General features: G+C 38.6%; 1 protein-coding gene across 3 annotated transcripts in view; it reads right to left on the reverse strand.

Moving 5' to 3' along the window:
• NOTCH2 (notch receptor 2) overlaps positions 1-12,411 on the reverse strand; it is a 220,887-nt gene that overhangs the window by 85,458 nt on the left and 123,018 nt on the right. For all 3 annotated transcript variants that reach the window (XM_088835625.1, XM_088835626.1, XM_055402755.2), the window contains exon 5: positions 6,520-6,642. In XM_088835625.1, the coding sequence (XP_088691751.1) occupies positions 6,520-6,642 (123 nt within the window). The remainder of the gene's footprint in view (positions 1-6,519; positions 6,643-12,411) is intronic.

Raw genomic sequence — 12,411 nt, forward strand, 5'->3', positions numbered from 1 at the left:
TCAAACCCTCTGGCCTTCTCAGTCCACACACTTTCCTTACAGACTTCCCAGGCAACCAAAAAGAAGACTCAAAGTCTGAATCTCTAACCCCTACCTCTATTTTGATTGCCTAGGTCCTACTGCTGAATGTTTTCACTTGGAAAACTCAACTCAAACTCATTATCATCTCTAGCCTATTTCCTTATCTCTGTCAAAAGTCTCCATATTTTCCCATTACTCACATTTAAAAATAGATGTTAACTCTTCTCAATCTTCCCCCAACCCAACCAAGTACTTAGATGGTCCACAAATCCTATCTATGCTTTTTTCAAACTCATGATCACTCCTACTTATTAACTTCTATTGTGGCTATGTGTAGGCTTTCTTATTTCTTCCTAGTGAATGCGACCATTTATCAAAGAGAGGAATTGATTTATTTCTTCTTTGTGTCTCTTATAGCATCTAGCATAGTGTACTGGATGTAACTGTTAGTTATTCAACAAATATCTGTTATTGAAGCTACCTTACAACCATTCTGTAAGGGCTTGCAAAGTCATGAAGTAAAAACTGGATCTTTTCTGGGATAGAGCAGAATCAGACAGTGAGTCATGGACATGAAGACAGAAAAGCTCCCTCAGTCTCACCTCCTGCATTTTGTGTTGGGTCACAGTAACTACTCACCCCTGTTCCCACTAACATGACAATTAATCAGCTCTGAGACCTCTGGGATGAAAGTGCCTCAGGTTAGCACTCTTGGCAGTCTGCCCAACTGATAGCACACTGAAATTGGGAGGGGAAGCAGAATTCCAAAAACCAGGCTTAATTTCAAGTCCCCACAATCAAGTTGACAGCAGATAAATTGTAATGGGAGATGCATTTTTCCATTCCTCCATACAGAATACAAATGAAAAAAGTGTCTGCAACCCCAGATATACTTAGTTTCCACTCTCAACCCCCAAAAGCTCCATTTCTATAGTATTAAAAACACAGAAAACTAGCTTGGAGAAAAGCCTTATTCTGGAGAATAGCTTGGGAGCACTGAGTTCAAAATAAAAATATAGCATTAAAAGACTCCATTCCCAGACACCATCTCTGGCAGTATGTACACTTTCGGATTCATGCCAAAAAATTTTTGCTGAAGTTGGAGCAACTGACAGCAAAGGGAATCTTAACTAACACTTTAGGCTCATCATGCCATAAAGGAGAGCCGAGAGAAAATGTGGTCGGTTTTATTTGACTCGTGTCCACCTAACTTCCATTGTTCACTTCTGCTTAGTGTCCCAAAGCATGATTCCAAGCCCAAGTTGAAATTACATTTCTGGGTTAATAACAAGCACAGGAAAATAAATCACGTCTGCCCTAGGAGTGAACCCAAAACCAAAAGCTGCCAGAGAGGAATTCGTGAGTTGAGTTTAGAGTCAACTTTAATTCTGAAGGAAATGAACCTTTAAAAGGAAAATTCAAATAACAACCTATGTAGACAAAACATTAGTCTACACTGCTTCGATTAATTTGGGGGCCTTTTATAACTTCTTTTTTTCTTAAATGGATATCTGCCAGAGCAGAATTGCTCTTGTAAGATGGCTTGGAGCCAAATACAGTAACAGTATAGATATTTGTGCTCAGGCTCCATCAAATTCTTAGGTAAACTTCTACTTCCTAAAGAAACATCTAACTACTGACTTACCTCTATAACAAGATTCCTATTTTAAAATGTAAACCATTTTCCCAGCTCCCAACATCAATTTCTTTCTTCTACCTGGACTTTAGTTTGTATGGAACAGTGGTAACCTTTGCAGGTACAAATTAGTACTATTCTAGACAACGTGTCAGGTAAAAGTGCTCTGGACAGAGCTTGGACACAGTTCTGTCCACACCTGACATGGAAAGCAACATACTTTCCCCTTGTGAGGCCAATACAAGGGCCACTTGAGGATAGTTTCATGTCCATCCCTCTGCCACTAAGGATCAAAGAGGATGCTTCTACATAGAACCTCTCTGCATCAAAGGAATGCTGTCCAATAGAACTATCACAAGAGATGTCATTTAAAATTTTCTGGTAGAACTTAAACAAAGGAAAACAAGGTGAAATTAATTTAAATATTATATTTTATCTAACTCAGTGTATTCGAAACATTATCATTTTAGCATCTAATCAATATTTAAAACATTATTAGTGAGACATTTTATCTTTTTTTCATACTGAGTCTTCAAAATCAAGTGTTTTACACTTGAGGCACTTCTCAGTCTGGACCAGTCATATTTCAGATACTCAACAGCAAGATGTGGCTAGTGGCTACCATATCAAACAGCATGGACCTGAAATGTCTTACATGATAACTGTCTGCTAAATAAATGAAAAGTTCGAAGACCTTTTTAACTGCACCATTTATTTTCCCAATACCTCAATAAGAAACTAAGAGATAGCAGTTCTATGAACAGTAAATAAAAGCTTCTGAAGAAAGGGAACGTGACTCATTTATTCCAAATCAAACCATGAGTAGACTTGGAAAAAATTTCTGGTCATCCTGAAGTCTAGAACTTGCTACAAAAGATCAACACCTTCTTTGTAGGTGAACTTATGAAAATAACATGGTACCTATCAGGCTCTTCTCATTAAAAATGTGTCCAATTTCCAAATCTCCATTTACTTCAAACTGATATCTAGGTTTTTTTAACTACACAATTTCATCCTTTTCTTTTTTTCAGATAGCTGGCAACTAAATTTCCTCTATTAGCTGGCTCCAACCCTTCCTTCTGAATTTTGTCAAAAGCCAGACAAACAGTTCATACTTCAACTCTGCAGCTGAAAATTGTAAAAGGAATTCTGAACAAAGTTGCAATAAGCCTTTGAAATAGAATGAAAAAACCACCAGACTGAATATAAAACATTTACTTAAAATTAACTTCTAATCTCTAAGTAACCAGGAACACACACACACAGAAAGAACAAATCAGAATATCTTACCTAGAATAATAAAACTATAAATTAAATGTTCAATCTATTAAAAAAGACTCAAAGCCCTTAATAAAAATATTGTTAAAGATAACTCATAGAGTCAGTCGATCTGTAGTTAAAAAAAAAAACAAAACCATAGATTTGAGCACAGACTTGGAGTTCAACAAGCCTAGATTCAAACCCTAATCCAACCACTATGAGCCATGAGTAAATTGTTTAACCCTTCTGAATATCTATTATCATCTGTAAAAAGAATAGCTGAAACTCCACCCTTCATACAGTTATTACAAAGATTACACAAAATAAAATATTGTAATTAGCACATTATTTAGGTGCTAATAAGCATCAGTTAACTCTCAGCCCCAGCCACATTAATTTCTTTAATTTGGACAAAGCAGAAAATACTTATGTGAATTTATTTATAGCTCTAATACCAATATAAATAGGAAGCCTACAATCCCCAATTTTTCTACTCTTCTCAGAATGATGTTGGGGCTGGGATAATGAGGAGTTCAGCTATATGTTACTGAAAGCAAAGATCTGTAAAGAGCTCTAGTATCTGCTGTCATCAACAGTTCAATGACCCCATTCCATTGCCTCAAGCCTAGAATAATGCCAATGTTAATGCAGTGAGCATTATCACAGAGAAATGTATGGGGTAGGAAGGGAGCCCAGAAGGTAACACTTAGCTAAGGTAACACTAGAGATAGGGCATGGGGGGCTTCCTGAAGAAGGTAACCATTTGATCTGCTCCTGGCAGCAAAACTGGTGAGGACTATAGGGAAAGGAGTAGAGAAGGAAATCTAGAGACAAGAAATGGTGTGGGGCTTCCCTGGCGCCTCACTGGTAAAGAATCTGTTTGCCAATGCAGGAGACACAGTTCAATCCCTGGTCCAGGAAGATTCCCACATGCCACAGAGCAACTAAGCCCGTGTGCCACAACTATTGAGCCAGTGCTCCAGAGCCTGGGAGTTGCAACTACTGCACCCACATGCCCTAGAGTCTCTGCTCCATAACAAGAGAAACCACTGCAATGAAAAGTCCATGCTCAGTAACTAGAGAGTAGATCCCACTCGTCACAACTAGAGAAAAGCCCACGCGGCAACAAAGACCCAGCACAGGCAAAAGTGAATAAATAAATAAATATTAAAAAAGAAATGGTACGAATGAAGACATAGGATGTGGTTGAAAAAAACAAGGTTGTCACTGGAAATCAAAGATTGGCATCAGTGAAAAGAGGAAGGAAACTGGTAGGAAACCGAAGACTAAGGGTACCTTATATGACAGCAGGTCAAAAGAAATAAATACTGACACACCAAACATATTTATCATTTATGCCATCCCCTCTAGAAAAACAATACAAAAATACACGAAACAAGAAACATCTTTTAAGGACTTTCATAGGGAAAAAAGGTATCTATTAAACAACCTGGGGGAAGAAATTTTGGTAAAATATAATTTCACTGGGAAACCTTTCCCCAAGATTGAGCTTTCCTCATTAATATCAAAGCAGGAAATCAAAGGGTATTTGTGGTATCAAAGAAAAATCAACGATTATCATTTAATCTTTACTGGCATCAGGAGCCTTGGTACCACACACAGCCACTCTGTCCCACAAGGCAAGGGAGAGACTTAGAATGAGGTCAAGTTCCTAACATGTATCTCATCCTGCCTAATACTTCTGGGAGGATCATTAGAAAGAGAAAAATTAAATATTTCCAGTTACTATTTGTCACATAATTAACTTTACAGTAATCTTTTATATTTATTTTTTAATTAATTTTTATTGGAGTATAGTATATTAGTTTCTGCCCTACAGCAAAGTGAATCAGATATATATATATATCCCTCTCTTTTGGATTTCCCTCCCATTAGGTCATCACAGAGTAATCTTTTTAAGTTGAAAAAAAACAAACACCACAGAAATGGCAAAATCTGAAGAGAGAATATGACAGCAAGACCAGAGTGTTGGGAGTGAAGTCCTAGGATCAAGATACCAAGAAGAAATTCTAGGGGAAGTCCAACTTTAGGGAAACCCAGTGGGAAAGTATTTTTTTAAACAGACAGTTTGGGGATTAAAAGCAGAAAAGCCCTTCCAGGAAATCATGTTACTGAAGTTCTAAACCCTTTTGGTCTTTTTCTATTCATAGGCTACAGCTTTAAAGAGTACTCTAAATAATTGGCTGCTGCAGATGAGGGAAGGCAATTTGGAGACGCTGAAGAAAATCAGGTAGTAACAACAGCAATACAAGATCAGGATTTCTTTGCTGGACCCAATCCTTCACTGGTACTATAGCTCCTTCCTAATAACATTAGCTTGTTCTTGGGTTTCCATATTAAACCAAACAACTTCTCTCCAAAAGCCCAGTTCTTAATTTCTTAATCAGTTCTTACTTGTCTCCATTTTCAGTTAAATAAATAGATACAAACAGAAACTGGAACTAAAGGTCTATACAGATTTAATTTCAAAAATAAGAAAAAAAGACAACATTATAAACTTCCAAATGGTTGTAAATTTAAGCAAATCTACTCTTCTAATGTCAGAGACAGAAGAATCTATGTGCAAAAAAGGATACAAAAAAGGAAAATACAGAAATATAGACAGGTGTCATAAAAATAATGTCTTCAAGAGGACCTGCCCAACCCTCTCTATAATTACGTCATAACAATAAGATGAGATAGAGTTCTGTGTACAGACAATAAGCTCTGAACTCTCCCAGTCTGCACAACTTTATTTTCAGGGTTTTAGCAGCTTGATAACAGAAGAGCAGAAGCAAGAGTATTCTAATAATCTTTTCATATAATTTAGAATATTGATTGATACTACACTGAAATTTGATAAGTTGTAGTTTATTTTCCTTCTCCAGCCTTATTGAGCTATATTTAACATATAACATATATGTAAGTTTAAGCAGTATATACATGATGATTTGATAGACGTATTTAATATGAAATGATTACCAAAATAAGATCAGTTAACACATCTATTATCTCACACAATTAACATTTTTTGTTTGTATATGGTAAGAATATTTATATCTTTGCATTTAACTATGTTCTTTTCCTCTCAAATATTTAATAAACATCTACTATGTTCCAGGCAATGTGTTGCTTTGCCAGATAATAACTTCAGAGTCTTTCAGTAATGCTCTTTCTCCTATTTTCTACAGTAGGGTCCCCAACCTCCGAGATCTAATGCTTGAAAATGTGAGGTGGAGCTGATGTAATAATAGAAATAAAGTGCACAATAAATGTAATATGCTTGAATCATCCCAAAACCATCCTTCCCCCACTCCTGGTTCATGGAAAAAACTTCCACCAGAGATCTTCCAGTCTCTGGTGCCAGAAAGGTTAGGGACAGCTGTCCTACAGCACTTAGCATGGTACTGAGGTCAGAACATCTGCCCAATAAATGTCCGTGAGAATATTTCTTTAAGCGAACATAGGGGGACGTATGGGGTTAGCACTATAGCCAATGACGCAGCACAGACATGCTTGTAAAAGGGGCCCACTTCAATAACAGCCTGCCTCTGCTTACTGACCCATGCCCCATTCTGACTGATTCGTCACACCATACGTACCTGTCCACTGAGGGGGACAGCGGCAGTTGTAGGTATTGACCCCATCCACACAAACCCCTCCATTCTGACACTTGTGATTAGGACAGTCATCTATATTCCGCTCACAGGTGACTCCTTCAAAACCTAGTAAGAGAAGGATTAAAGGAAATGATAAATTCTCATAGAGATGATGTGATCTGTTCTTCTCCAGAGGACATGGTCATCAGAACAGACTGACTTCATTATTACAGTTCAACAGACAGCAGATGGTCAACCCAAGACTCACCATATAAAAATCCCCCAATCTTCTGTCTTTTCTTGCCTCAGACATAGACAGTTAAAACGAATCATTATGCCAATAACACGCCTTCATAGTTACCTCACAAGTATTTTAAAGTGTTTTCATGAAATAAAATCCCTAGAAGATAAATGTCTACTCAGGACAGCTGGTTCTAAAAAAAAAGCGTATTAGATTTTCCCCAGCTCCATGCTAGATTAATGGGAAGAACAAATAAAAGATTACCTAATTAAATTTAAATTCCTTTTTGTTTTTTTCTTGGGAAAATCATGGGGGAGAATAGGGAGACATAAAAAATACTGAACTGAAAGTCTGAAGATAAGGGTCAAGTTCTAACCTCACTGCTTATAAGCCATTTAATACTTGTTAATTACAAGCTCTAAAGTAGCTTCCTCATCTGTAAAATAAGTCTGGCTGCACCTGCCCAGCCTGTCTTTCGAGGTTGTTATAAGTGCCACATCGTAAGTACAACACAATATAAATATAAAAAGCTATCTGAATATGGGGTGACATTATTACTAACTAAACTTGCCAACTCCTCAAATTGTTCATCCTCCTTTTCACACTTATAGCATTGCTTCCTTCCTGTTGATTTTTCCCTTTTATGACAAATGAAACTAGCACATCAAACTTCACCCTAATTGCCCATAGCATGTTTCCCTATATAATTTATGAGTGAGTGAAGTCATTTAGTCGTGTCCAACTCTTTGCAACCCCATGGACTGTAGCCTCTCTGTCCATGGGATCTTCCAGGCAAGAATACTGGAGTGGGTTGCCACATCCTTCTCCAAGAGATCTTGCCGACCCAGGGATTGAACCCAGGTCTCCCGCATTGTAGGCAGACGCTTTACCGTCTGAGCCACCAGGGAAGTCCTATATAATTTACACATTGGTCTTTTCCCTTTCTCTTTCCTTGCTACCAAATCTCTTAACTATTAAAATGGAAGACTATCAGCTTTAAGTCAAGAGAGGAAGTTTACTGAACGTTCCCTTATTTGAAATACATATGACTAAGTATTTGGCCTCTTCAGAATGTCCCTTAAGTTTCTCTCTTTCACTCAAAACACATATTGGATCTTATATTGGCACTGGTATAGTTAAGTAAAAGAAAGAGTTCCTGCTTTCAGGACACTGCAGTCTGGTGAGTAGGCAGACATCAATCATGCCTTGCTTTCCTCATTCCTTAGCACAAACTACATCTGCTCTGTTACACTGGAACATAGCTGGTTTCTCTGAATACAGTAGCAGTCATGTACATAAGTATGAACCAAGTAACCAAAAAAAATCACGCAGAGACCAAAGGAAATCACTTTGTAGAAGATGGAGATAATTGAACGCTAGACTGAAAAGAATTCTATTTCTCCAGGTATTTGGTAAGAAGTCCATGCAAGCAGATGAGTCATTAAGTAAGCTTGAGAAAGACTATGAAAAAATTTATAGACTCAGATTTTTAAAAAATCAATCATATTACTCAAATATCTTCTGGGCTTCCCAGGTGGTGCTAGTGGTAAAGTACCCGCCTGCCAGTGCAGGAGACATAAGAGATGAGGGTTTGATCCCTGGGTTGAAAAGAATACCTGGAGAAGGAAATGGCAACCCACTCCAGTATTCCTGCCTGGAAAGTCCCATGGACAGAGAAGACTCGCGGGTTACAGTCAACAGGGTCACAAAGAGTCGACACGAATGAAGTGACGTAGCATGCACGCATATATCTGTTTAATCACATGACAGTCTTACAAATGGATTGAGTCAGTAAATGCTGAACTGCTTAAGCCCACCCAAAATTATGATAAAGTGAGAACAAATCTATAGATCCGCAAAGTACAGTCCCTGAACAACAACTGAAGTCTCTGTTTCTAGTCCAGTGCTCTTAAATGGAAACATTCTTTGGAAAAGTTAGATACTTTCAGAATGTGGGAGAGAAATAAGGGGTTCTGGCCCACCACTGTTAGAAACCTGTGTGGTTTGGTGGTGTCCTAGAACTGATACTGGCCATCCCAACTTGATCTCCCTGGTGACCAAGACTAAATATGGTTGGCTAAGGTGTCAAGGAGGTGATGAAGCCTTTGTAGCCAAACTATTTGAATTTATATTAGCCAGTGTTACAATGAACAGAATTCACTAACCACAGACAAATTAAGAAAGCAGAAACATTTCAACATAACCATAAAATATAAAAAATAAAATGTTTTCTTTTCATCACTATTTTTGAGATAGTTCTTACCTGTCACTATGGAGTTATTTAGGCAGAAAGGCAAATGCGTGAAAGAGTTAATTCATGGTTGAAGCATGGCCTCTGGGATTAAACTGCCTAGATTCAATTTTCACACTTGCCATGCAGTAGCTGAGTGAACATGGGCAAGATATTATATATGCTTAATACTTAAACTTTCTTTCCTCTGTGGACTAATTAACAGGACCTACCTGAAAGGTTGTTTTAATGATTAAATGAGTTAGACAGAAAAAAACAATTTAATAAATTGTGCTGGAACAACTGAATATCTAGATGCAAAAGAATAAAACTGGATTCCTTCCTCATCCCATAAACAAAAATCAACTCAAAAATGTATGAGCTAAAATTATAAGATTCTTAGGATAAAACATAGGAGGAAATCTTTGAGACTTGGACTAGATAGAGATGTCTTGTGAAGTGAAAGTGAAGTCGCTCAGTTGTGTCCGACTCTTTGTGACCCTGTGGACTGTAGCCTACCAGGCTTCTCCATCCATGGGATTCTCCAGGCAAGAATACTGGAGTGGGTTACCACTTCCTTCTCCAGGGGATCTTCCCAACCCAGGGATCGAACCCAGTTCTCCCGCATTGGAGGCAGACGCTTTAACCTCTGAGCCACGAGGGAAGCCCAAGCACAAGTCACAAAAGAAAAAATTGACAGTTTGGAATTAATCAAAATTAAAACCACCTGGGTTTCAAAGAACACCAATCAAGAAAGTAAAAAGTCCACAGAAAGGGAGAAAATGTTTGCAAATAATATATCTAGGAGATACAAAGAATTCTTACAACAAAATTAAAATACAATATCCATAATATAATAACCCAGTTATAAAATGGGTAAAGGAGCTAAATAGACATTTCTCCAAGGAAGATATACAAAAGGCCAATAAGCACATGAAATGATACTCAGCATCAGCCATCAGGAAAATGCAAATCATGACCACAATAAGCTAACACTTCACACCCACTAGAATGAGTATAATTTAAAAGACAGATAGCAACAAGTGCTGGTGAGGTAATGGAGAAATTAGGAATCCTTATACACTGCTGGTTGGAATGTATTAATAAAATAGTGCAGCCACTATGGGATATAGCCTGGCAGTCGTGTAAAGATTAAATAGGGTTACCATACCACCCAGAAATTCCTCTCATAAGTAAAACCAAAAAGAAATGAAAATATATGCCCATTCAAAAACTTGTACAAGAATGTTCAGAGCAACATTATCCTCAACTGTCAAAAAAAGGAGAAGCAGCCCAAATGTCTATTTCGTGATGAATGGATAAATACAAAGTGGTAAATCCATATGATGGAATATATGCATACACAAGAAGCATACTATGTGTTCCCATTTATATGAAATGTCCAGAATAGACAGCTCCATAGGGATAGTAGATGAGTAATTGCCTAGTGCTGGGAGGGAGTTGGTGCTGGGGGGTGGGGGTGGGGGTGGGGAGGTTAGGGAATGACTGCTAATGGGAACAAAGTTTCTTTTGAGGTCATATAAAAATGAGCTAAAATTTATTGTGGTAATGGTTACACATATTTGTAAATATACTCAAAACCACTGAAAAGTGTGCTTTAAAAGAAAATTACATGGTATATAAATTGTATCTCAATAAACTGTTATATTAGAAGGAAAAGCACTTAAAACAATGCATGATGCACTGTGTTTTATACATATTAGCTAATACTATTATATATCAATGGGATCAAAGCATCTCCTAGAGATTATCTACTCTAATCCTTTTATGTTACAGATGAAGAAGGGTCACATGGCTGACTTACTCTACATGGCTAGGAGGCAGGGGTCAGTCCTAACCCAGAAACTTTACCTAGATTTGGTGAGGATGGTCTCTGGGACCCCAAAGTTCTCTTCCAAAAATCTGAAAAACTGACCTTGGGTCAGAAGTTCCCATATCTGAGAAAACTCTAGCCAAATCAGTTCTCTTCGAAAATTAAGACAGGATTTATGCTTAAAAAATAGAGACACAGGGCTCTTTTTGGAAATAACTAGCAAATTCTTATAAAAAGTCTACCCAAGGTAGGGGTAAGGGGGTGCACAGGATGGATGTGACTTAAATGAATAAGTTACAGTGCAATCACTTCTTTAAAATGTTTTAAGGTTTTAAGGGAAAGGGAAGCAGACAAGTCTCCAGACCTGTGGGTGGGATGGGTGTAGCCAACTTATGGAAAGGCTCACATGACTGTACTAAAAGGAGTTTGCTGCTGGAAGCCAACTCACATCCTTAAAAGGCCAAAAAGACAGAAATTAAACTCAGAAGGGACATTTTTAAGACTGTGCTGTTATAAAACCATGGGCCACGTAACTGATAAACGATGACAGGGAGGGTGGGGAGCAGAAAAGTGTCTTTTGAACTTGTCATCCCACACAGATACTAGCATCTCTCAAGAGAGCTTCCATATCTTTTCATTTTCAGTCCCTAGGAGATGTGACGGTGGAAAGACTTGGTGCAGAGGCTCAAAGAGGAGAGCAGAAAGGGGAAGCTGAGATGACACAACTGGGATTCCCCCAGGCCAGGCTGAAGGTCCTCAGGAAGAGCTTCCGTGCACAGGGTAAGAGAGTGAAGAAAACCCAGGGATACCTGGAACTGGACAGAGGCACCAAAGGTAAACAGCTACAGGCTACCTTCGCTTCCTGCCCTCTGGAAAGAAGCCTGTTAAAAGAGCAAACTGGTCCCAATTCCATCCCACTCGTTTCCTTGGCACACTTTATCCATCCTCTGAATGGGCCCCAGTGAGCTCATTGACCCCATGGCTGGCCCATGAATGTTAGCCCCACCACCCACCCAGGCTGCTGTTCCTACCCATCTCCCTCTGTAACTCCCAAATGAGCTCTACTTTCCTTTCTAACTTTACCTCCAAAGAAGTCAGGGAAATGAGTAAAGGGATTCAAAAGAAATAACTTCAGAACTTTTTTTTTTTAATTACAGAATATAGGACTGTTCTTCTCTGTCACATCCAATTCATTCGTCAAATATTCACTGAGTCTCAGTTTGTGCCAGGCACGAGGTTGGGTACTGGAGGCGGGGGCAGGGGGCGGGTAGTTAAGATGAGAGTGTCTACCGGAATGGACGAACAGGCAGTTTAATAAGTGTTGTGCTAGAGGTACACAGGTTGCCAAAGATCTTAAGAGAGCCTCTAGTCCCCCCAGGGGTGGGGAATACAGAAGGCATTTCAGTGAAATAGATGCCTTTGGCACATCACAAGGAATAAATTCTATACAAAAAGGCAGGGTGGGAGGGAGAGGTAAGTGACAGAAGGCTGAGGAGATATCAGGGGCAAAACTCAAGCACGGGAGGATAGGAAAAACCTGAAGGAACATCAAAAAAAGCTGGACTCAGGGCCCAAACTAAAGGGGCTAAA

This window comes from Moschus berezovskii, chromosome 4, assembly GCF_049115385.1.
Source record: "Moschus berezovskii isolate FMDL1 chromosome 4, NW_MosBer_1.0, whole genome shotgun sequence".
NCBI lineage: Eukaryota > Metazoa > Chordata > Mammalia > Artiodactyla > Moschidae > Moschus > Moschus berezovskii.